Genomic DNA, 26,725 nt, shown 5'->3' with positions numbered 1-26,725 from the left:
ATGTGACCAGTGTTTTCATCTTCATGAACACTTCCACCGCCTTCCTCTGAATCGCTTGCACAAAGATCGAAACGACACGGCTCCATAATTCCTCTAAAAGCATTTCCATCACTAATTATTATCTCCAATCATTTCTTCAAAATCTTACTGATCCGTTTCAACATTCTCAGAACCATCAGAGTTGCTAATGACTGTGGAATCAGTATCGGAATCCAAGCTCGACCTGCACCGTTTGTTTTTCTATGTAAAACCGCCGTTTGTATCAGTGAGTTCACAGTATGACGTCACTGGTGAAATCAAATATCGACACTCCAGGTATTTTTTCCTCTATTTAGAGTGGAGAGAAGGTATGTATGTATGTATGCGTGGTGGGACAAACACTTTGTGATTGGCAAAAAAAATTCCAATTTTTTTTTCCCTTCAAATTAGACCGCGATTAATGATTCTCAATGGTTTTCAGGAAAAAAAAAATAGCATTTGGGTTCCTCTTTAAGCATCCACCAACTCGCACTCGCAGACACGTGGTTCCCCAGCTTAATATCTGGAGAAGTAATTTTGCACATAGACATGCGCACGCACACACGCACACACTCATACTTGTACATGTACATATACATACACAGCGTGCCACGTCGCTTAATGAGTAATATGAATTGTTTGTAGTTTTCCATTGTTTGACATTGCGTGACTCAACCCATATCTGCCTACTATGGACTGCCGGGGGAGAAAGGAATTTTAAAGGCCACACACCCTCTGTATGTGCAGGCTGCCGAGGTAGTTAATATAAAAATGTGGGGGCTCTTGTCCGAATGGCTCAAGGAACAGACAGGCTTTTCAGAATTGTTTATGTGATTTGCATTTGGCCATTAAATAAATGAACTGGAGGAACGATTTATTATGGGATACGCTGACCTCGCTCAAGGCTCAACTCATTCACCGAGATAACCGAAGGTCACCCCGAAACCAGGCGACAGAAAGTCTGAACTCCAAGACTGGCCAAAAGCCTGTCCATTGGCTCAGAGCATCATGTCCCACAACAAATCTTTCCCCCAGTCCATTTCACTTTAATGTAGGAATGCAGCTGTTGTGTTACTTGAACATGGAAGCCTCAACAAAAACCATCCTCAAAGTTATGTTGACACTACATCACTGCGCTGAGTGCCACCGACACTGGGTTTTATTGCCAGATGTACTGTATCTTGTTTTGTTCAACCATCTCACGCTATGGAACCACATCCTTGCTTACTTCAGTGTATAAAATAACTCTGACTGGAGCACCCAGGCAGAAAGATTCTGTGCAGACACTACGCGCTTCTCTCTCCATGCATGCTTGAATAAATGATTCAACGCTGTTACATTGAAACGTGATTGGAAACCGAGTTTTCTTCCACATGTCCCACCTGATAACTGGAGCAATGCTTTCATTCAACACCCTACTTCACAGCAATACAAAAGTTGAAAGGTGCGTCGTAAATTAAGCAAGAATGGACAGCTCAATCACACCAACTCTGCACCATCCTGCAATGCAGCAACAACTTCCTTTCAATTGATTACTGGATACATGTACCAACCTCATCATAACCATGATACAAATTATTACACATGTTGACGAATAAATTCAAAACAGGAAGGTCAGTTAGACAATATAATTTCACAATTTATTCAAAGTTCAAGAAAAGCATAAATTACAAAACACCAAAAAACAAATCTCATAACTAGTCACATCAATGTGTGATGAGTTGGTTGTTCAGTAAAAGAGTTAAAATATTGAAATGAAGGAATTAAATATGGAACGAAATATAGCCTGTGTTTTATCCGAAAACATTTACTTGTAAACCTGACAAAATTGATTAAGGTCGAAGAATCACAAAACACGATTTAATAGTCGGTACTGTATAAGTTTATTACACCAATTATTGTGTATAAATGCATCAATACAACCTGTCTACTTATATAAAAAGTGTACAAATCCACAGCATTAAATTTATGACCGTTGCTTCAAGCAAAATCTAAAAGCATTAAACGTGAATAAAACCCGACTTAAAAGTAAACAAATTTCACTCCCATTTGCAACCACAGGACCATATCAGTGCTCATGAAATTTTAATACATGGACATGTTCAGAAAGTTTAAACGTCTGTCCAAATCAGTAAAAGTGAAAGACAATACCGGAGAAGATGAAATTGTCACGGAGATAGCCACCATTTTGAAATTCAACATCCAATGCTAGTGTCGGAAGTTAATGATAAAACAAAAAGCGTGATGAGAGAGAGAATAAAATAAGTTGAGAGTTTCAATGTAGAGTCATGATACAATAAAAAAAAAAACCACAGCATAAAACAGACAAGTAAAGGTCAAATTTGCATATTAGTGATGACATAAATAAAATCTAAAAAAATACAAATACTTTTCTGATGCATAATATGTGTGATGTTTAAGTTGTGTGAAAAGAGGTTCTCAAGATATTACAAAGTGGTGAAATTATCAACACATCCCACAGATATTTTTTAACCACGATAGCTACTTCTTCTTCAATGGCCTGAATAATTCCCACGTCCTTGGGAACATCTTGGCCCAAGTCTTTCACGAACTGGCAGGCCAGGTCTGATGTTTAACTTAAGGTGCAACGAATTTGTAACATGTTCACGGTACTGGTGATAACTCGCTTACTCTTAGCGAAGGACTCCATGGAATCTACCAACTTATGCTAGCTGAAGGGACAACCAGTTTAACATCCATCCGAGGGCGGTACACACATTGACGAATCATCCTGCCTGTTAAACACCAGGATGACAATTTGTAGTCAGGCCAAGATTCAAACCCAGGCGAGACAGCTGAGGAGGTAAGTGTGTGCACCTGTAGGCCATCCTGTCAGCAAATATATATATATATATATATGAAAAATGAACACCCACCCACATCTCTCACCTGTGAATGGAGGGAATTACCAATTCGCTCTCGCCTAATCAATTAAACCTCGGTGGCTAGGATTATATAAATAAATCGACTTCTCCCATGCTCTTCTTGCCAAAGAAGCGGCATAAAGCAACCATGAAAGGCTACCAAAAGTAGGCCTTTTACTGTTTATAACCCTTCCCAGAGTTCCTCCACAGCTGCAAAGACATTCAAAAATAGTAAACACATGAGAATCCCAATGCTACACACCCCCTCAGCTGCCGGCCGAAAATGGTTTGCGTATGGTTGTGAAACTTGTGCCATGAGGATGTAAGATGAAAGAATAGAAATAACAGAGATGAAGATGTTTAGGTGGATATGTAGTATTTCATGGAAATATCTTAGAAGTATGCCAATAACTTGCAGTACTGTATCAAGACCAAATTGAGAAAGAGAAGGCTAAGATGGTTTGGTCATATAGCTACAAGTCTCGAGGATAAACCTATGAAGAAGAATAAGTTTTGACGCAAATGGAAAAAGACCAGGAGGCGAGCAAAATAAAACATGACAACAATGTGTAAGTCAGGGTGTTTTCATCTTTTCCAGTGGTCTTGGGGTGGGGGTTTGGGGGGGGGAAGGGGTGAGGGAGAGGCGGGGGACACAAATTATCGATGTAAATGTGTATCGTGTTGCACCGCCTCCAGATGTGGGAGAGTATTACAAGTCTCCACCATTTACAGTACAGTATTCCCGTCCCCACATTTTCCAGTGGTGTTGGGGTGGGGGTGAAGGGGTGAGGGGGACACAAATTATCGATGTAAATGTGTATCGTGTAGCACCGCCTCCAGGTGTGGGAGAGTATTACAAGTCTCCACCATTTACAGTACAGTATTCCTGTCCCCACATTTTCCAGTGGTGTTGGGGTGGGGGTGAAGGGGTGAGGGGGACACAAATTATCGATGTAAATGTGTATCGTGTAGCACCGCCTCCAGGTGTGGGAGAGTATTACAAGTCTCCACCATTTACAGTACAGTATTCCCGTCCCCACATTTTCCAGTGCATTGAGGTGTTTTGAATTACAAAGAGGGGAATGTTTTGCATAGCACGGCAAGGTTTTCAATTACATGGCAGCAATGTTATGTTTTCAATTTACACGTTTGGAAAACGGCAGTGACATCATCGGGAATACAAGTTACGGTTGGTTTTGTCTGTGTGGGCGGTGATTCGAGAGAGACAGCGTTTGAGGCAAAAAGGCCGTGCTGTGATGACTTGTAAATAAAAGCTGTGATTGAACCATTACCGTTTACAAGGACAATCATTACTGTGTGCAACAGATGCCTTTTGATTTACACAGCGGGAGGTGTTTTGAATTTCGATGTTTGCAGCATCCACTCGAAGTCTGGCCTCCTGCGTCGAAGTTCCAGGTAGCATAGGTGGTGAACAAGAGGAGCGAATTAATTAATCTATATTCCTTATTTTGTTATTTTTTTTTCTCAATTTGCAAATCGTTCATAAGCATAGGCAGTGAACAAGAGAATCTTTCTTCTTTATTTCATTTTGTTGCAAATCGCTCATGAGTGCAGACGGTGAACAAGAGGAGGTAAAAAATGTTTTGCCTGTACACCGCCCAAATAAAGGTATGCGTTGGAAGAACGTGTTGCATGTTTGGAACAAGATTGCCCGTAGAGCAGGTGCTCTGCTCGTATATATAAAACGATATTTGTTCTATCTGTTCTCATTAACCCGAACCCTTCCCTCACCCTACATGGAACACCTTACCCCACACAGTCCCCCCAAAAAGACATAGGAAGGGTTTTTTTCAAACTGTTGCTTTGTGTTTTGAACTAAACAAACAGTGCTAAGCACCACAATGTTTGTCTGAATACTGAATGAGCGATCTCACAGAGACTGCCCTCAGGACATGAGGCAATGCAAATATTTTTCCAAGTACTGCTAAACAGAAGTGCCAAAAAGGAAATTTATGTTCCACAGTATTCAAGCACCTATACGTAATTCAATTGGAATGTAGGAGAGGTTTTAAAGGCTGGATAAATTTTTTTTTTCCTGGAAGATTATTTGCGTTGATGCACGATATTTTACACCACCTTATTCAACACGTTCAATTCGTTATTCGTGCCTGTTGTGTGCGTCCTTTATGACGTCCCTAAAAACATTAAGTTTCCTGTTTGAAATGATTCTCAATTTTGTTTCACTGCCATACAAGCAGACAAACTTAAAAAACAAGCTCAAATGAGCTAAGATCCTCGTCCTCTTAATGATGACGTCATAAAAACGAATATGACGTCATTGTGATGTATCAGGTTTGCGATAAATTATCTGTGCTAATGCCCGGCTTGATTCCCGCAAACAAAATTCAAACAGCTTGCCTAGTTTCGGAGATAATGGTACAGGCGATTTCCATTAGCGGCGATATTATGCCGTCAACCTTTTTTTCTAGGAAGAATTTCCAAAATTTTATTTTTGGAAATAAAAAAATTGGTTACTGCCTGCGCGTGGGCTTTCTGCATATATACATGGCAAGTTTCACGAAGATCCGATGAAAACTCTGGGTTGTGAAACAAAAAATGTCAAAAATAGGAATGACGTCATAAAAATTGATATGACGTCATAGTGATGTATCATATATGCGGTAATTCATCTCTGCTAATGCCCTCTTCGATTCCCGCAAAACAGAATTCAAAAAGCTTGCCTAGTTTGACATAATTTTTTTAGGCAATTTCCATTAGCGGAGATATTTTGACGTCATAACTTTTTTTCTCGGAGGAATTTTCAAAATCGGAGATGGTTACTGTCTGCGCAGGGAATTTTTACATACATATGCCAAGTTTCAGGAAGTTTCGATGAAAACTGGAGGCTGTGAAACAAAAAAGTCCACAAGAACAACAACGTGAGTAAGACTTAGAGATCCTCCACGAGGATCGAAATTTTTTTTTACCTTACTCCTTTCTGTGTATGCATAATCGGGATGAGATTACGTACATTTTGCCAATTTCAGAGCCGAAGTACTGCTAAACTGCAGGTTCGTATTCTGATTTGTGTTGTCGTGTTCAAAATATAGAATTCAATTGAAATCAAGTACTTCCTTGATCAAAGACTGGCGTCGACAAACAGACAGACAAAGTGAACCAATTGCTTAAAAGTGCTTTTCCCTTCACGCACACAGGGTAAAGATCTTCCACACACCCTTCCATTTTCTCTACTTTGTCTTCCTTTATTCAATCTCCTCCTTGCCCAATTCCGCCCTCTCCTTCCTTACCACATATCATAATGCCGACGGCACCAAAAGGCTTCTCAACTGTGCCAAATGACAACACAAGGTTGGTCACGACTTGACTGCATACAAAATGACACCTGGTAAAGTAGCAGACAAGAAGTTTAAGCTGCATGAGCGATGTCACATGTCCGAGTGGATTCAAATGCGGCAGGCTGGCATAACCTCAGTATCCGAGGTCTGGTTACCTCCGCCAGCCTCACCAAGTAGCATCTGCCGACGAAACTCTTCAAACTGGCGCTGTTCCAACTCTGTCATCACCTTGTTTAGCGCATAGATCTGAGTGACACCGAACATTGCACACAGTTACATATCTCCAGTGTATGACTCAGAAAACACATTTACCAAACAGGAGTCAAACATGTGAGCACAGATAATAATCTTATGTCACAATGTCAAGGCTTGCTTACATTAATTAGCATAATTAAGATTTGCATCGTGGACTAGCAGGATGGCCTAGAAATACGCACACTGGCCTCTAAGCTGTGTAGCCTGGGTTTGAATCCCGACCCAGCTATAAACTGTCATCCCGCTGTTTCACAGGCAGGGCGATTCATCAGGGTGCACCGTGCCTCAGATGGACATTAAACTAGTATCCTGTCTGCCGCCATAAATTGGTGGACGTTAAAGACCCTGTGGTGTCCTTCACGAAGAGTCGGTGAGCTATCACTGGCACCATGAACAAATTCCAAATTACACCATGGCCAAATTCCAAAACCTCGTCGAACATCTGGCCTGGCCAGCCAGTTCGTGAAATACTTGGGCCAAAACTAGTCCTGGCCAACTCCACAAGAATGTGGGGATAATTTGAGGCTGTTAAAAAGAAGAAGAAAGTTTGCAGCGTAAGTGATTATAACACCAGCATATTTTAAAAGCATTTAAAATAAATGAACTTTTCATGAGTTAAAATCCCTTCATTTCTTGTGTGCACTGAATCAAAACCAAAATAACTAGAAGGGCACTCTTCGACGTCGCGACGCTGCCAGATATGCCTCCGCCCACATTATTACATCATTATAATACATGTTCTAAGTTTGATTTAAATCCCTGAACCCAGACTCAAAATATTAAATAATTCTGGCTGCTAGACCATGCGTCCAATCAGTTTGAAATTTAAAACATACATTTCCCATGACAACGAGATCATAACTGTGACATTTCATGTCAAATGATGAAGTGGTTCAAAAGAAATAATTTTTTAAAGATTTTTGTACAATCCAATATTACTGCCAGACCATGTGACCAATTAATTATCTATGAACACCCTGGCATCTCGCCAGAGGCAGGTCGGTGGTCTTTCTGTCTTCCACTGTCTCCTCTCCGGCCTTGCCCCCCCCCACGCCCCCCGCTGTCCCCCCTCCCCCACCTATATTTCCGCATGGCGTCCAAGGTCCACCAAAACCCCCCTTCTGGTGAAATTGCCAAAATCAAGAATCACTGCTCACCTTCAAGCTTTCATTCCTTTTTTTCCCCTCTTTGGAACAAACTCCCACACTCTCTTCAATCCCACTCCTCCCCCCAGGTCTTCAAAACAGCTGTTCACCACCATCTCATATCTTCTTCCATCCAAAAATCTGGATATTCTCGACACCTGTTATTTCACACCAAACCCACCTCCTTCAAATTCTGTGTTTTCCTTCCTGAAAGTCCCTGGAGTACCATCTTGTTTACCATGTGTACCACACCCCATCCCTCTCCATTCCACAGATATCCTATTGTGTTTGTTCCCCACTATTTTGTGCTTCCCTCTCCCGTCCCTCTTGTCTCCTGCCTTGTTATATGTTCTGTGTGTTAGCTCTTACATGAGTCTCGACATGGCATACAAAAAGTCTTGGGGAACATGTGCGTGAAGTTTCCCCTCGATCTGTCAAGCCGTTTTGGAGAAATGGGTTTTTAAATGTTTATTCGTCAAGAAAATCTGAGCTGCCAAACCATGCGACATATGACATCATGGGTGGAGAACTTTTTCTTCCTCATGGGTAGGTGACCATACCTGTAAAGTTTTGTCTCGATCTGTTCAGCTGTTTCGGAGAAGATTTTTGAACGTTTTTTTGTTCAAAACAATATGGCTGCCAATCCACGAGACCGATCCCCCCATACAATTTAGCCCGATGTGACCCTCAATTTTTTCATACTGATTTTTTCAATTTTCAAAACCCTCAAATTTTTTCCGGGTCCTGAGATACCAAAGCACAAGTACAGCAACTGGAGACACATTTTAAGCTGGATGATCATCACATTGCGAAATAAAGACCTGTCACATTAGTTTTCTGTTTGGTCACGATATTTGGACTTGGTTTATGTTGGTGGACTACAATATGATAAAGCGTTCGGAGTATGCAATTATGATGTCATAACGAAGCCACCTATGACATCATCAAAAAAATCACTCTCGTTTCCCATGGGGAGTACTTCACATGTGCCAAGTTTCATTTTTTTCCACGAACCGGTTTCAGAGATCCAGAGGTGCAAAGCTTTTCCTTTTTTACAACATGGCTGCCACACCACATGACCTATGACATCATAGTTATCATTAAACATTCCACACGAGTAGTCGAACCTATGGTGAAATTTTTTTTTGTCAATCGGATAAGCAGTTGCAGAAAAAAAAAAGACAAAATGAGCACGGACGTATGTACGGATGGACAACCTGAAAACACAATGCCACTGGCAACTTCGCCAGTGGATACATATAAACTGGATATGATGCTTTTGATGCTTCAGCACTTTTGTGGATCTGGATAAAAGCAGTTTTGAAATGTGGTGTTTGAGATGAATGTCAAAAACTCCATGGACTGCAAAAGGAACAAACAAATCAGCGATTGAGGAAATTAGACCTCCACATACATGAGAAGCACTGGTGCTGAAACAGAAACTGTCATAATTTGGACACATCATTCATGCAGAAAACGAAAGTCTGGACAAATCAAACTTGCTGGGTATGGTTGAAGGAAGAAGAGGAAGAGGCAGAATTTGTACATGCTGGATGGATGGGTAAAGGCTTCAGCCAAGCTCTCTCTACCAGAGCTTCAGGAGCAGTGCAGGATAGGGATGTTTGGAGAGATCTGATCATGAATGTCACCAGAAGTTGGACACGACTTGATGTAAGTAGATAAGTGGATATGATACTGTTACGTCTGAGGGGGGGTATGCATTCAAAGGGTAATTAGGATGTTTAATTAGGTCTGCCATGCTGTTCGAGTTTACCAGGATCTCGATGTAATAAGTAGCAATTCAGTGGTGATAAGTTGTCTCGTAAATGTCCATTTCTTCAAGGGGGAAATGATAAGTCACGTAATTAGATAGGGAGACGGGTTAGGGTAAGTGTGTCTGCGTAAACCCTTTTAGTATTCCCTGGAGGCTTGCCGTGACGTAACAGGACAGTGCTGCGGATGGCTCCGCCCCGTGATCACGATTGGCGGAAGGCGACGGCGGAGGGCCAATTAAAACGGCTCGATTGGAAGTGACGAGGACTCGAGGATAAAAAGGTTCTGTTCGGGGAAAAGAGGTGGAAAGAAGAAGATTGATAAAGAGAAACCGTTTGGTTGAGGCTGTTGGGCTTGGAGCGCGCTCTATTATTGCGCTGGTTCATTCCTCGATTCGTCGTGTCTCGTGGCCTTGCTGTGCCTCGTGCCTCACCTTGGTTGGCTCTGGGGTTCTGCTGGCTCGGAGTATGGGGCCAAACGGCGGGCGGACCTGCCTCCCTCTCCTGCTCGCATCTTGGCACCAGAACTGGCTCCCTGGCGGCTGTGAGCGGACTTGGGCCGACACCAGGAGGTCGACAGCACCACGGTGGCTCCTGCCCCTGACGAGCGCAACACCAGCTCGTCCGGCGCCAATCCAGGGACTGTTGCGTCTACACCACGGGCCAGCCTGACCACCAGGACCAGCTACGTTTTGTGTGTGTGTGTGTGTGTGTGTGTGTGTGTGTGTGTGTGTATGTGTGTGTGTACCTGGCGCCTTAGAGGGTTTGAGATTTGTATATCCATTGGAATTGTTTGTGTTTTCCCCACGCCCGAACCCACACCACCATCCCGTTGAATCGCCCCGGATCCCTCCTCTTGCCGAGTCTTATTATTATTTCTGGTTAAAGAAATAAACATGATGAACTCAGTGAAAAGCGACTCGTGCCACCTTCCTCGTCCCGTTTGCGGTGGAGCGATTAAAACCGCCATCTTTGGGTTATAAAAAATAAACCGCCTCCATCGTTTCGGCTCATTCTACGTTGGCGGGACTGTTCAAGTCCCGTGGACGTCACAATACTTTTGATGGCTCAGCACATTTATGGATCCGAAGAAATGCACTCAGCTCCTGTCTGAGTCTGTTTCCTCCAAGTTTGTCCTAGTTATCCAATTTTAACTCTACCACCGAAGGTGGATGGAGGTTATGCCGTCACCCCTATCTGCCTGTCTGCCTGTGATTTGCAAAATCGAAGATTCACAAGTATATTGGTTGGTCTGGTCTGTGATTGTCTGTTTGTATGTCAATCGCAATATGAAGGGGAGGGGAGGAGATAAGCAGACAGCACAGTGCCAGCAAGCTCTAAGTAAAGCAAACAAGGTTACAAGTTGTATTTGTAGGGGGATAAACTATAAATCAAAAGAGGTGGTTTTAACATTGTATTGAATTTAATGATGCCTCATCTAGAATCTACCATATAAAACACAATGTGTGTTTGTGTATTTGTTTGTGTGAAGTCTGTCCCCCTTCAACAGGATGATTTAAGAAGGGGTTTAAAGGCCAATCTTTAAACATGACTGTGTGTTTACTACAGTCTATTTTTTTCAAGATAAATATGGATACAAACAAACACGACATAATAGTGACCGAAGCATTTTGTGCTGCACTCTTCAGGGTAAAAATCGCAGCAAGTGAAGGAGGAAGTGAAGGTGCGTGCTTACATACGCAAGTCTCTATAAGGTAGATGCTGATTGGTTCAACCGTAATGACGTCACGGTTAATCCGAACGCCCATTGGCCGGCTCATCATCTTCACCTCGAGCTCCCATTGGCTGGAGCAGAGTTTGTCGATGATTGACGTTTGCAACCACATCCTATAGAGAGGGGGGATGGGTTTCCCCTGAGGTCCATTCACCATTTGTTCCCATACTTCCCTTGACCTTTCCATGCTGAAAGAGACACAGAGATCATACAAATTCCTTTTGATGACATAATATTGGATCAGTGGTAAGGATGAAGGTTGCTTCCAACAAACGTAAATGAAACGAGCTCTGACCTCGGCTCAATATCCTGAACATATCTGCATTGTAGACAATATCCTATTGTCTGCACAGATAGGGTTGGCAACCAGGTGCTGTGCAATGGCAGATGAAGCAGACACAGTGGCCGGTGGTTGCTGGATATTTGTTTGATCCGATCAGCCACCTCACAAACCAGCAATGTTATTCATGAGTTTAAGTGCTGATGTGAAGCTCGTATGTGGGCCGCACAACACTAAGATTGGCTGATCGGATCAAACAACACGTCGCCTTGGCGATTCGAATAAAGATTGTAAGGGTTAGAACACAACCAGTGCGAGCATGTAGAAATATCCAGTAACCACTGGCCACTGTATCTGCTTCATCTGCCATTGCACAGCACCTGGTTGCCAACCCTATCTGTGCAGACAAGTACAATGCAGATATGTTCAGGATATTAAGCCGAGGTCGGAGCTCGTTTCATTTACGTTTGTTGGAAGCAACCTTCATCCTTACCACCGATCCAATATTATGTCATCAAAAGGAATTTGTCCGATCTCTGTGTCTCTTTCAGCATGGAAAGGTCAAGGGAAGTACGGGAACAAATGGCGAATGGACCTCAGGGGAAACCCATCCCCCCTCTCTCCAGGATGCGGTTGCAAACGTCAATCATCGAAGAACTCTGCTCCAGCCAATGGGAGCTCAGGGTGAAGATGATGAGCCGACCAATGGGCATTCGGATTAACCGTGACGTCATTACGGTTGAACCAATCAGTGTCTACCTTATTGAGACTTGTGTGTGTATAAGCACGCGCCTTCACTTGCTGCGATTTTACCCTGAAGAGTGCAGCACGAAAAGCTTCGGTCACTATTACGTCATGTTTGTCTGCATCCATATTGAAGTTCTGTCGTACCAAACATCTGTGTATTTTTCAAGATAAAAAAATCTCGAAAAACATTTTCCATTTAAGAACTAGAACTACGTTGTCGACGGCACACAATCACATATTCCCACGCGCACTGCTTTGTCCTATTAACGCTTGGTGAAATTTTATCTTGCAAAATGGATTGACTATTTTTTTCTATTTGATGTGCTTTATGACCAAAGACTTAAGTCATTGCAAGCATGTCAACATTTCATGAAACATTAATTTTCCACTGTCCTGCAATATAGAACTGTGCATCAATTTAATCATAGGAATGAACTGTGTATAATATTAATTATAATTATTCATAATCAATAAGATAAATTCAGTAAAACCTGTGACTGTTTATCACTAATGGGGGCCACATAAGTAAGTTCTTTATAAAAGAATTTTCCATCTACAATGGTAAATACACTTAAACACGAGAGGGGGAGCACTCGGTAGAGTGCAAAACCTCCGCCGCCAAGACTGCTCGGTCACTCAAGTGAACCTGATATCCTATTCATTCAATTTGACGTCAACTTTGTGTCAGGTCTTTGTGTCAGGTCAGGTTCGATCTGTGACCTGCTACAGGTACCATGTAAACCTGTACTAACCTGTTCCATGGTCGGGTTGTCGGCGACTAAACCGTCTCCTCCACCAGGTTTTCTGGTGAGGAGGGTGTTTGGATATGGACACTCAGCAGGATTAAAAACAAAACCTGTCAAAGGGCGGAGGAGCTCATTGTGGGCCAACGGCCATCCATATCTAGTGCCCAACTGTGTCTGCGGACGTCCTCCTGCAGTTGGGTAACTTTTTATGAGGAGGTTGGTGGCAGGATTTGCACTCCGGCCACCGTAAAACCCTTCATTCCGCAAAACACAAAAACGCAAAAAAAATCTGAAAACCCACTCCGTGGGAGTACCTCCTGTGCAGCTTCCCTTCGCAGGGCAGCTCACCGGATGACGGGATTGGGGCAAAGCCTTTGGGACCCCCAATATTTGATGATAGGAGGGAAACCACGGGGTAACATCCCTGGGTCAGATTGCGGGAGAGTGTGTCGGAGTGGTGCTGAGGTGTCGTCCACCAGACGGCGGTCTCCTTGGGTTAACCTGAGGCATTCCCTTCGGGGGGGGTGCCTGGAATGTCCTATCCCTAAGAGAGGATGATCACCTGTCTCTGTTATCATCTGAGCTCAAGCGTTTGGACATCGGGATTGCAGCTCTCTCTGAGGTTCGGAGACTGGATTGCGGCGAGATAATGGTGGGTGGTTACACCTACTATTGGTTTGGTCGCTCTGATGGTTACCATACCCAAGGAGTTGCTGTAGCTGTGTCCATTAAGCTGACCCCAATGATAATTGAGGTAACACAGGTCAACGAGCGTATTATGAGATTAAGGATTTGTCACTCCTTAGGTGTCATTTCCCTGGTCTCTGTTTATGCTCCGACTGAGGCGAGTGATCTCACCGTGAAGGATGCATTCTATGCCACGCTCGAGTCTGTGGTTGATCAGTGCCCCAGACGAGATGCACTTCCAGTCTTGGGGGATTTCAATGCATCGACTGGAACTGATAGGGATGGTTATGAGGTGTGTGTTGGTCCCCATGGGTCAGGAACTATGAACCAGAATAGCACTAAGTTCCTTGACTTTGCAAGAAGTCATGGACTTAGGGTGGCTTGTTCATGGTTTCAGCGCCCACAAGCTCATCGCTGGACTTGGTATTCCAACGCTGGCGGTGTGGCAAAGGAGATTGACCATGTCCTCATTGACGGTCGTTGGAGGATGATCCAGAACTGCAGGGTCTACCGGAGTGCTCAGTTCCTCAATACTGACCACAGGCTTGTTGCAGCAACTCTAAAGCTGCACCTTAAATCCTGGAGAATGGTACCATCCCAGCCTAGGCTGGATGTTGGCAAGCTCAGGGATGAGAGAGTAGCTGAGGAGTTTGCGAACAGGCTGAGTGGACAATTGGGGGGTCTGGGTGCTTTGGAGGGTCCTGAAGAGTTGTGGAGTGCCTTCAAGACCACCGTCCTTGATGTTACCGGTGGATGTCTTGGAGCTCACCGCAGGGCAAAGAAGAATTTTGTCTCTCAAGGGACACTGGATACCATTGACCAGAGTCACAGGGCCAGGCTGAATGGCAGAGCTGAGCTGTTCAGGGAGATGAGGCGTAAAACTGTACGTGCACTGAGGGTGGACAAGGAGGCCTATGTGTGAGGAATCTGTGAGGGGGTAGAGCATCACCTGTAGACAGGTGATTCTCGTCCCGCTTACAGGGGAATTCGCGCATTGCGTTCATCCAAGCCCATCCCTAGGAGCACTGCAGTTCGAGCAGAGAGTGGTAGGCTCTTGACAGAGGAGTCTGAAGTGAAGGCCCGCTGGGCCGGTTACTTTGAGCGGTTGTACCAGGCTGATCCCCCAGCTGTCGAGATGGACGTCAAGGGTGTTACAATCCCTGTTGCTGACCCTCGAATCAACTGTGGTCCACCTTCGCTTGTGGAAACACGGGCTGCGGTGAACCAGTTGAAACGGGGCAAAGCTCCAGGGATCTGTGGCATCCATGCTGAACTTCTCAAGGCTGGTGGAAATGCTGCACTCGTGTCATTGTATGCAGTTTTGTGCTCTGCCTGGAACACGGGCATCATCCCAACTGACTGGAAGAGGGGCCTTGTTGTTCCTCTCTGGAAAGGGAAGGGTGATCGCCAAGACTGCAACAACTACCGAGGGGTAACGCTGCTCTCAGTGTCGGGCAAGGTCTTTGCTCGGATAATTCTTGATAGGGTTCGCCACCATCTGCTTGAGCACCAGCGTCCAGAGCAGTCAGGCTTTACACCAAAGAGGTCAACGATTGACCGTATCCTTGCCCTTCGTGTCCTCACCGAACGCAGACGAGAGTTTCGGCAGGGGCTGCTTGCAGCCTATGTTGATCTCTGTAAAGCGTTCGATTCAGTGAATCGGGATGTCCTCTGGAGGATTCTTGGTCTTCGTGGGGTGCCACCAAAACGGATCGATCTGATGTCTGAACTCTACTCTGGTACTGAGAGTGCTGTGAAGTGTGGTGGTACCATCTCTGACTTATTTCCAGTTGTTACTGGAGTTCGTCAGGGATGTGTACTGGCTCCCACACTTTTCAGCACTTGTATGGACCGGATTTTAGGGAGGATGTCAGAGAGATCAAGCTGCGGTGCATCGTTTGGGAATGTCACAATCTTGGACCTTGATTTTGCAGATGATGCAGTCATCTTTGCGGAGACTTTAGACATCCTTTTGGGGGCCCTCGAGGTGCTGAATGAGGAGTCGGAGCCGCTGGGATTACGGGTTTCTTGGGTCAAAACTAAGATCCAGGCTTTCGGTGACATCTTGGATGCTGCTGTCCTGTCTATGTCTGTTTGTGGTGAGGATGTTGAGGTCGTGGAGAGATTCACTTACCTTGGCAGTGATATTCATGTCTCTGCTGGCTGCGAGTCAGAGGTCAATAGACGTCTGGGTCGGGCCTGGGGAGTCATGGATTCACTGGATCATGGGGTGTGGCGCTGCCGGTAACTGTGCGGGAGGATGAAAGTCCGAGTCTTCAGGTCCTTGGTACTTCCAGTCTTGCTCTATGGATGCGAGACTTGGACTCTGACCAAGGATCTGAGACGGAGACTTAATTCCTTTGGTACCAGGTCTCTTCGGAGAATTCTTGGCTATCGCTGGTCGGATTTTGTGTCCAACGAGCGGTTGCTGAGAGATACTCGGATGAGATTTGTTACCTGCATCGTCCGTGAGCATCAGTTGGGGCTGTATGGACATGTGGCTCGTTTTCCTGATGCTGATCCTGCTCACCAGACTCTCTCAGCGAGGGAGTCTCATGAGTGGAGGAGGCCAGTGGGCTGACCACGTGCCTCGTGGTTGCAGCAGGTTGACAACCATCTCAAGGAGATGGGGATGGGCCTGGCATCTGCCTGGGGGATGGCCAGACGGAGGCCCCTGGAGTACCGGCGGAAAGTGGATGCAGCGACGCGCTGTTCTGGCACATGCTCCCATACCTGACCTGACCTGACGTCAACAGTGCTCACAGAGATATAATTTGCAACTTTCCCTTTTACATACTCAATTCATTCGTCATAACTAGATTCTTTGAGACAGAAATTGATTTTACGTGGGTATATCCACCTGAAGTTCAAAAATCAGCCACAATTATAATTTTGGCATGTTTTTTGTTGGAAATCACTTATAACATGTAGAAATGCAAAAAAAAAAAATCGAAATTTTGTTGAAAAAAAAAGTTGCAAAAAATTATTTTTCTCTAACAATTTTTTTTTTTGGGGGGGGGGGGGGGGGTTGGAAATCGCTTAAGACATGTATAAATGCAAAAAAGGAAATCGAAATTTTGCTGAAAAAAAGTTGCAAAAAATTATTTTTCTCTCACAATTTTTTTTGGAGGGGGGGTGGGGGGGGGGTTGGAAATCACTTAAAACATGTAGAAATACAAAAAAAAAAAATTCAAATATTTTTTCAAATTGGCCGCCATAGCGGCCATATTGGATTTTGGACCAAGTCCAAAATCTCATGGCACGATCCTTGGACCAGACCTAACCCCCCCACCAAGTTTCGTCGAAATCCGTCGAGGAGCTTTTCCGTAATACTGTTCACAAACAAACAAACAAACAAACAAACAAACAAACAAACAAACAAACAGAAAGGGGTGAAAACAGTAACCTCCATCCATCTTCGATGGCGGAGGTTAAAAATCAGCCCCCATGACCCCACCTCCTCTGGCCCGGTCGCTCGGGGTCATATCAAAAAATCTGACAGTGTTGTGCACTTCCCCATACATATATCTACTATGTCCCAAAGTTTCAAGTTCCTATCTCAAACGGTGTAGGAGGAGCTATTTTGACCCCCTATCTGCTAAGCACCCCCTACCCCCCAAACACCCTCTGATCATGTGTTTAAAACATATGTTGTTGAATGTATAACTCATGAATATGTTTGATTTAAAAAGCTATAAGACAATTTTTTTTTTAATCGACCCCCATGACCCCAACCCCTCTGGCCCGGCCCCGAGGGGTCATATCAAAAATCCGAAAGTGTTGTGCACTTCCCCATACATATATCTACTATGTCCCAAAGTTTCAAGTTCCTATTTCAAACGGTGTAGGAGGAGTTACAGGGTAAGACAGACGGACGGACGGCGGAGACAATCACAATATTCCCGCTTTTCTTCGAAAGCGCGGGAATAAATACAAGGCGCAGGGAAATTAACGGACGGACGGCTGCACGTGATGTGTAACGCACGTAGAGTAAAACGAGTGTTCATTTGCTCAAGTGTGATATCTAATAAATAAAGAAGATATAAGCACACTTGACGTGAGGCCGAGGCTTCAGGCATTGGAATGCTCACAAGGCTGTACCCTCAAAATGAAAGGTCCCAGAAGATAAATAAAATAGGGTAACCTTTGTACATGTGTTTTGAAATAATGCTTTTTCTTGCTTCAAAACATCATATCTTCCAGTCTGAATCTTTCAAATAAAATAATTCCAACCTGTCATTTTGACAGGTTTTTTCGAGTCTACAATATTTACCTCCATCACCCGAGGTGCACAGCTGTCTGTCTGTTGGTTACTTGCGAATATCGAAGATTTTTCAAGTATATTGGTTGGTCGCATGTGTTTGTCTGTTTGTCTGTTACTTCCAAAATCAAAGATTTGCAAGTGTATTGGTTGTTCTGTTCTGTGATTTAAAAATTTAAAAAATTTATTTTGAAAAGATTTTAATTAAAATTTTTTTTTTTAATTTTTTAACCGATCTTCACGAATCGTCACAAAGTGGTAGAGTTTGTCATAAGCAAGAAGCATATTGATTTTTAGGTCAAAAGGTCAACATAATACAAAGGTCAACAACTTAGTCAACTTTCTAAGATCATAAATTTTAATCCGATTGACTGGACATTTGAAAAGGAGTTGCATATTTGGTCACTGAATTCCACCAGCAATTATTTTTGAGGTTAAATTTGTTTTTGGGATTACACAAGTATCGTGCTCCACATGATGTCTTTCTTATTTGTTTGTTTTTGTGTGAGCAGGACATCGCAAAAAAGTTGTGAACGGATTCAGATGAAAGTTGGTGAGCAAGTTGGGTGTGTGACAAGGACGAATTGATTCGATTTTGGTGAAGATCTGGATCATTTTACAAAGTTATCTCGAGTTTTTGACTGCATATCCCAAGGTCCTGAGATACCAAAACACAAGTACAGCAACTGGAGACATTTTAAGCTGGATGATTATCAGATTGTGAAATAAAGACCTGTCACATTAGTTTTCTGTTTGGTCACTATATTTGGACTTGCTTTATGGTGGACTGGCGATTTGTTAGTGTATACACTCACTTTTGAGCTGTCTAGCCTAAGTTTCAATCTGGAACCAGCTCTAAACTGTCATCCGGGTGTTTCACATGCAGGGCATTAGATCAATGTGTGTGGTGTCGCTCGGTGGATGTTAACATGGCTGTCCCCTTTTGATGGTGGAAATAAAGACTTAATGGTGTCCTTTGGGGAAGAGTAGTTATCGCCGGCATCCCGACTAAATTCAAATTTCCTGCACCCCAGTCAAGTATCCTGTGTCGGAGTGGTGACCTCCTTCTCTCTCCCCGGAATTATAGGCCGTCGCTCCGGATAACTCCGAAGCCGGCTGGTCGATTAATCGACCATGAAACGCCAATATCTCGACCGCGTGGCGTAGGGTGAATTGTCCAGATCCAATCCAATATGCAAAAGTAACCACACAGTCTTGGCTACAGGGAAATCACGCCCTCGGAATGTCTGGCCGAACCGGATCACTCTACCAGCTACGGTAGAGTATCAACTTCCACCTACCAACTCCGGCTCAGATGCAGTCGAGCGGGCCTGCCCAGGATGTTCCGGCTACGATGTACAGATTACAGGGGACGAAACCCCGTGTAAACTCAGATACGAACCATGCTGGACCAATATAAGGAGGGATGGAAACAGACTGGGTTTATGTCTAATAAATTTATTTACAGCAAAATCAAAAGACAGAAGAGGTGAGACTTGAACGAATATGCAGGAATTTACAATGATAGAAAAACACTTATACAATTCTACTTAAAGATGGGCCCACACGCAGACACACACAAAATGAAAAGAAACCACAGTCTTTATTTGATCCCTCGCAGCCGTGAGGATAGACGAGCTGGGGGTCAGAGTTCATGAGTACCTGTCGTCGCAGGAAAGCATGCTCGGTAATGCGGCACCTCACGTGGCTAATGGTCGTCGGGGCACGGTCCGGGAGTTTGTGCCAGGCTCGTGACAGAACTTGCATGGCGAATCGTCAGAGCTCCAAAACTCCTCTCCCTGCACGTACCGACCACGACTCCTTCCTTCCTCGCACCACCCGACTCAGCGCAAAACACGACTCTTGGTAGAATCCTCTCTGTGCACGTCCCGACCACCACTCCTTTTCAGACTCCTGTCCATGCACGTGCAGCCAAAACCTCTTTTCCGTGCAGCCACCGTGACCCAAACTCTTTCGCTCCGCCACCGCGAACAAGCTCTCCCAGCGCCAACGCCAACCACCACTGCCACCACCACCCTCCGAGTCTCCGAGATATATCTCCTCCCACCACAGGGAGGGGCCTTGGCGAGAATTATCTCGCTGTCCGTCCCTCATTGGCCTATGGCCGCACCCTACTGGGGCGGAGCCGTGGCCCTTGCAAGGAGACCCCATATTCTCTACGTGGCCACGTGGCCTCACTCGCGCAGAGCAAGAGCGTTTGCCCTGAAAGGCCCACTGTACAAAAACTATCGTTTGTGGGGCCCGAGGACCGGAACCCCGAGGCCCCCCCTCTCGGGAAATCAAGGTACGGGCGGCCAACGGGCGGTGACGGAGCATGATGGGCTGGTTGGGTCGTGCAGATGGGATGATAGATGTAAGATGAGATGTAATAACCTTACTCGCTGTCACAACGCACATATTTAATCCTCCCACCAAACAAAAGGACAGGGTCCTGACGACACACGTACTTACCGGCATAACTAACTTTGGGACCTGCATGTTGAGTGTGCATGGTTTCCAGATTCGTAACAATATGATTATATGATGCATTACTCCTCATTATCCAATGACAGGGATACATTACTCCTCCCACATTTATAATTCTGTTTGTCTCCTATCCAATTCCTAAACTTCCCTTTTTCAAATTGAATGTCCTCAATTTAGCTCCAGCTCACCTCGGTGTATGCAAAGCAGATGGCTTCCAACCAGATTACAGGTGAAGGATATAATAAAGTGGCCAAACGGTGCATATCCGAATCAATTGTACACAGTCCCGGTTAATTAACTGCAAATGAAAATTTGAGAATAAACAAAATGTTCACTTTGAACTCGACACTCGACTCTGCCATAACGGCCCCTCAAAGATTCCTATGTTGAAACAATTTTTCCAAATTAACTTTTTTTCTTCATAACTGAAGAGATCAAACTAAACACTTATATTTGAAGGAGTTTACAAGTCAGTAATACCTGTAAAACAAAAAACAAAAAAAAAAACGCACATACAAATCAGAATTCACTGGTTGTAAAAGTATTCAGCCAGTAATCCCCATTCAGCCAATGGGGTCAGTACTCGGTGGAGGCACCTTTTGCAGCAATGACTACTACGAGTCTTTGTGGGTAGGTCTCTACAAGCTTTGCACAGTGAAATGGTGAAATCTTTGCCCATTCCTCACGTTAAAATTGCTCGAGTTCTGCCAAGTTTGATGGGGATCTTCGATGGACAGCAATCTTCAAGTTTCGCCACAAATTTTCAATTGGGTTCAAGTCAGGAATTTGACTGGGCCACTCAAGAACATTAATTTTACTATTATTCAGCCATCTCAGGGTGTCTTTAGCTTTGTACTTCGGATCATTGTCCTCCTGAAATGTGAATCCCCTACCCAGTTTCACATTGATGGCTGACTCGAGCAGGTTTTCATCAAGGATTCTCCTGTACTTTGCACAATACATTGTCCCTTCTATCCTGACAAGTTTTCCAGTCCCTGCTGATGAAAAGCAGCCCCATAACATGATGCTGCTGCCACCATGGTTGACAGTAGGGATGGTGTTGACTGGGTGATGTGCAGTGTCAGGCTTGTGCCAGACTTATCATTTTGAATTTAAACAAAAAAGTTCAATTTTTCTCTCATCTGACCACTAAACTTTTGTCCACATGCCTGCAGTATCATTACGATCCTTTTTCACAAACTCCATACGAGCTTTTGGATGCAACTTTCAGAAATGGCTTCTTTCTTGTCAAGGCCAGCATTGTGAAGGCAATGGGATGTTGTTGATTGATGAACACTGACCGCCTTCTCAGGCATAGAGCCTTGCAGATCTTTCAAAGTCATTGTTGGACATACAATGACATCTCAAACCAGTTTCCTGCTTGCCCGGTTGCTGAGTTTAGATGGGTGACCTGATCTGGATGGTATGATACGTCTTCCACTTCTTTATGATGGATTTCACCATATTCAAAGGGATAATGAGTGACTGAAATTTTCTTATAACCCTCTCCTGAACGGTGCTTCTCCACCCCTTTATGTCTGACTTCTTTGGAAAGCTCCTTGGTCTTCATGTTTGCCTTGTTGTTTGACCAAGTGAGTTTCACCTTAAAGCTACTTACATAAGTGGAGCTTAATTTTTAAGTGAAACCACTGATTATATCCAGGTGAAACCTATTACACTTATTTTGGAACCTTTCAAACAAATAATTTGCTCCTGAAGTGATTTAGGATTAATTAGGTAAAGGGGTTGAATATGTATTTGCAACCAAGAATCATATGATTTTCTCTGTGAATCAAACGTATTCATATTTTAAACTTTATCACTTTGGAGTAGTTTGTGATAAAGCAAACAAACAGCCAGCCCCACAAGTCTCTGTTCCCAGCCGTTTTGTCCTCCCCTCTCCCATCCCTCTTGTCTCCTGCCCCCACCCCCACCCCTTGTTGTGCGTTGTGTGTTCACTCTCATATGAGTCTCAATAATGTGTACCAAAAAAAAAACAACTTGATATATTAATTTGACTTGAAAGCATCATGAAACTGGAGGGGGAGCACTCGGTAGACTGCAAAACCTCCGCCGCCAATACTGCTAGGTCACTCAAGTGAACCTGATATCCTATTCATTAAATTTGATGTCAACAGTGCTCACAGAGTTATAATTTGCAACTTTCCCTTTTACATACTCAATTCATTCGTCATAACTAGATTCCTTGAGACAGGAATTGATTTTACGTGGGTATATCCACCTGAAGTTCCAAAATCAGCCGCAATTATAATTTTGGCATGTTTTTTTTGTTGGAAATCACTTATAACATGTAGATATGCAAAAAAAAAAAAATCTAAATTTTGTTGAAAAAAAATTTGCAAAATTTTTTTTCTCTTACAATTTTTTTTTTTTTTGGGGGGGGGGGGGGGGGAATCACTTATAACATGTAGAAATGCAAAAAAAAAGAAAGCGAAATTTTGTTGAAAAAAAAGTTGCAAAAATTTTTTTCTCTAACAATTTTTTTTGGGGGGGGGGGGTTGGAAATCACTTAAAACATGTAGAAATGCAAAAAAAAATAAAAAAAATCAAATATTTTTTCAAATTGGCCACCATAGCGGCCATATTGGATTTTGGACCAAGTCTAAAATTTAATGGCATGATCCTTGGACTAGACCTAACCCCCCCCCACCAAGTTTCGTTGAAATCCGTCGAGGAGTTTTTCCGTGATACTGTTCACATACAAACAAACAGAAAGGGGTGAAAACAGTAACCTCCATCCATCTTCGATTTGTTAATTTCCAAATTAACCACGACAGTCCCTGCTGTTCAATATCTTATATCTCATAAGCTCAGGTGGCAACAAAATGTGAAACCATTGGAGCGGGGTGAATACTTTTGAAGTACTGTATTATGTTGGGGAAGGAATAAAATTAGAAAAATGGAAGTGAGAAAAAGAAAAATGCAAGTGGGAGAATGTAGAAGGAATGAGAAAGGCTGTGGGGGGTGGAGAAGGATGTTCGGAGAAGATTTGGAGGAAAAAAGAGGAATTTGTAGTGGGAAGATGAATTTCGGGGCTGGCAGGATGGTCTGGAGGTAAGTGCACTTGCCTACAAGCTGTATAGCATAGGTTTGCATCCCGACCCGGCTATAAACTGTCATCCCGGTGTTTCGCAGGTTGGGTAATTGATCAGTGTGGGTGCCCCGAGCCCCGTCCCTCAGATGGATGTAAAACTGGCATTAGTTGTTGAACGTTAAAGATACCACGGTGTCTTTCACAAAGAGTCGGTGAGCTATTGCCAGCACCACGAACAAATCAAATTCCTATCCTCGCCTTAAATCAGACGTCAGGCCTGGCCAGCTGGTTCGTGAAAGACATGGGCCAAGCTTCCCCCAGCCAGCCCCACAAGAACGTTTGAATAATTATGGCTGTTAAAGAAGATGAATGAGTAAATGTATTTATTGCTTTTCTTTGTTGTATGCATGTTCATCCCTGCCCAAGAGTTAACATTCGTCCAAGTTGCTGGATTCATGTTCATCTCTACCATTGTGCTGTTCTCACTCTGGTTTTAACAGATCGCATATATTAGATTTGGTGTTCATAGTGATGTGCAATTTACAAAGTAGTCAATACATTTTTATAAAGTAGTAAGCAGTAAATACCAAAAATATGCCACCCACGTAACAACCATATCATTCTCTCAGAGTCCAGGAGAATGCCTTTGGCATGAAAAAGATCTTAAATAAGACACATGGATGTGAAACAGGCGAGCACAAAACCTTCATTCCTTGTTCGACCTTCTCACCTCCGCTCTCTGTCGGGCTTTGAGCTCCTGGGTGGCGGTCCTCTGCCTCTGCTTGTCGACTTTACCACCGCTCTCTTTCGATTGTTTCAGTTTTTCCTTATTATTTCCCAATTCTTTAGCTCGGGTGGGGGTCTGACACAAGAAACAAGGGAAACCATCCAATGCACCATTTGGTTTTGATATCTTGCATTCGATTACTGTACATTGACCTTGTATCAACCATTTTATTTCTCCAATGAGGGGCAATCCATAACATGAGATAGAAAGCACAGTCGTTTGTTTTTCTTTCGACGCACATTTCACAACCAACCTCATCCTCCCGAATCCGAATGCCCAATACACACCTTCTCAGGAGAGCTCGAAACCACTTTCCTCTTTGTTTCCACCTTGCCTTCCATACTCCCACACTCCTGTGCATATCTCATTAATTAATTAATATAATTCATGTTCTTGAGGCCAAGTAAATGAAAAATTAATATTTCATGAATTGAGCATTCCGCTCCTCTCTCACCCTCTTTAACGTTCCACCTTTCACTCCCTGTGAGACAATGTAACAAGTTCATGATATTACTGTCTTCTTGGTAGCCCGTACACCCATGCAGGGGGAGATGGGGGTTCTCAATCGTACTTATGTGTTTGGGATTACGCACACTGGGATTACGGGTTTCCTGGGTCAAAACTAAGATCCAGACTTCAATGACATCTTGGATGCTGCTGTCCTGTCTGTGCCTGTTTGTGGTGAGCATGTTGAGGTCGTGGAGAGATTCACTTACCTTGGCAGTGATATTCATGTCTCTGCTGGCTGTGAGTCAAAGGTCAATAGACGTCTGGGTCGGGCCTGGGGAGTCATGGATTCACTGGATCATGGGGTGTGGCGCTGCCGGTACCTGTGCGGGAGGACGAAAGTCTGAGTCTTCAGGTCCTTGGTGCTTCCAGTCTTGCTCTATGGATGTGAGACTTGGACTCTGACCAAGGATCTGAGACGGAGACTTAATTCCTTGGGTACCAGGTGTCTTCGGAGAATCCTTGGCTATTGCTGGTCGGACTTTGTGTCCACGAGTGGTTGCTGAGAGAGACTCAAATGAGATTTGTTACCTGCATGGTCCGTGAGCGTCAGCTGCGGCTGTATGGACATGTGGCTCGTTTTCCTGACGCTGATCCTGCTCACCAGATTCTCTCAGCGAGGGAGTCTCGTGAGTGGAGGAGGTCAATGGGCTGACCACGTACCTCGTGGTTGCAGCAGGTTGATCGGCATCTCAAGTAGATGGGGATGGGCCTGGGGGATTGCCAGATGGAGGTCCCTGGAGTACCGGCGGAAAGTGGACGCAGCGACCCGCTGTTCTGGCGCATGCTCCCATACCTGAACTGACGTGTGTGTGTGTGTGTGTGTGTGTGTGTGTGTGTGTGTGTGTGTGTGTGTGTGTGTGTGTAAATCCAGCTTTTCTTTCTATTTTTTTTTTAACCTGTTGCTTTCGTCAACTTCAGTCCGAGTACAAAGCAGACGCAGACGGGCCTTGTATTTTGAGATTCTCTCGAGTTTACCCTTGGAATCCCATGGGTCATTTCCCATTGGTGACAATTCGTTTTTACCTCACCTGGACTTTAGCCAGGTGAGCTAATGCGATCAGTGTCTGTAGGTGTCAGTGAGTGAGTGAATCCTCAGCCAGTCAGTGAGTCCGCAAAAACTTTAATCATCATCGCTTGAACCAAACACACGATTTTGATGAAACTTGGCCACAAGCTTCATACCTGATGCCTTACGAAGGTGTTTCGACCGCATCGAAGTCTGCGCTCATGAGGGGGGGGGGGTCACATCCGTATCCGTATCCGTTAGTGTGTGTGAAGCGCGCCCTGGGCTGGGATCGCCTGCGATGATGATGATGTTTATTATTATTATTATTATTATTATTATTATTATTGGTTCGCGGGCACCAGCAGTGACCACTATTTTCGTTGTGTCTGTCTGTCTGTCTGTCTGTCTGTCTGTCTGTCTGTCTGTGACTCTCTCCAGAGCATGGCTCTGTGACGTTTGATGCGATCTTGATGAAACTTGGACCCAAGCAAGATATCATGGTCGGGTTGTGTGTTTTTGTATGAGGGGCGTCCCACGCCCCTTGTGGGTGGAGCCACGCCCACTTGATTAATTAATTAATTAATTAATTTTTTTTACCCACCGAGTTGTAACGACATTTTAACCCCTTTCTGAGCTCTCCCTCCCCCACTACCAGTTTTCCCTACTCTTCCAAACTCCCCGCACTGACTTCTCTTCAAATTAAAACGCCGATCCCTCACCTTTTCCTTAATAACAGCAAGAAGACACCTGCAAGGTAATTAATTTCAAAATGAATCAAATCAACAGCAAAGCTTCCAAAACCGGGACGATAACAACAAGCGTCAAAAACATCCTTCCCTACCTTTTCCTCATTCATTCTCGTGGAGAATACAGATCTTCCAGGTTGTGAGCCGGATGCAAAACGACGTGACTCAACCAGGTGAGCAAGGACGGGTTGAAAGGAACAATCGTGCGCGGAAGAGTGGAACCCAATCGGCGGAAGTGACGTCAGCACCGACGGCTTCCCATGATCCCTCGCGCGATCCGCTCCTG

At 44.2% G+C, this 26,725-nt stretch overlaps 1 protein-coding gene across 1 annotated transcript; it reads right to left on the bottom strand.

Moving 5' to 3' along the window:
- Window positions 1–1,991: 1,991 nt before the first annotated feature.
- SVBP (small vasohibin binding protein) lies at window positions 1,992–26,702 on the bottom strand. The gene is made up of 3 exons (XM_085879950.1): window positions 26,535–26,702; window positions 24,121–24,252; window positions 1,992–6,466 (listed from the first exon to the last, which is right to left on the bottom strand). Exons 1-3 carry the CDS (start codon window positions 26,547–26,549, stop codon window positions 6,329–6,331), a joined length of 285 nt encoding a protein of 94 aa, XP_085736076.1. The 5' UTR covers window positions 26,550–26,702; the 3' UTR covers window positions 1,992–6,328.
- Window positions 26,703–26,725: the final 23 nt, after the last annotated feature.

This window comes from Eptatretus burgeri, chromosome 4, assembly GCF_056783735.1.
Source record: "Eptatretus burgeri isolate ZD-2024b chromosome 4, Ebu_testis_v1, whole genome shotgun sequence".
NCBI classification, from domain to species: Eukaryota; Metazoa; Chordata; class Myxini; order Myxiniformes; family Myxinidae; genus Eptatretus; species Eptatretus burgeri.
The sequence above is the reverse complement of the archived record's forward strand: the minus strand, read 5'-3'. Positions and strand labels throughout refer to the sequence as shown.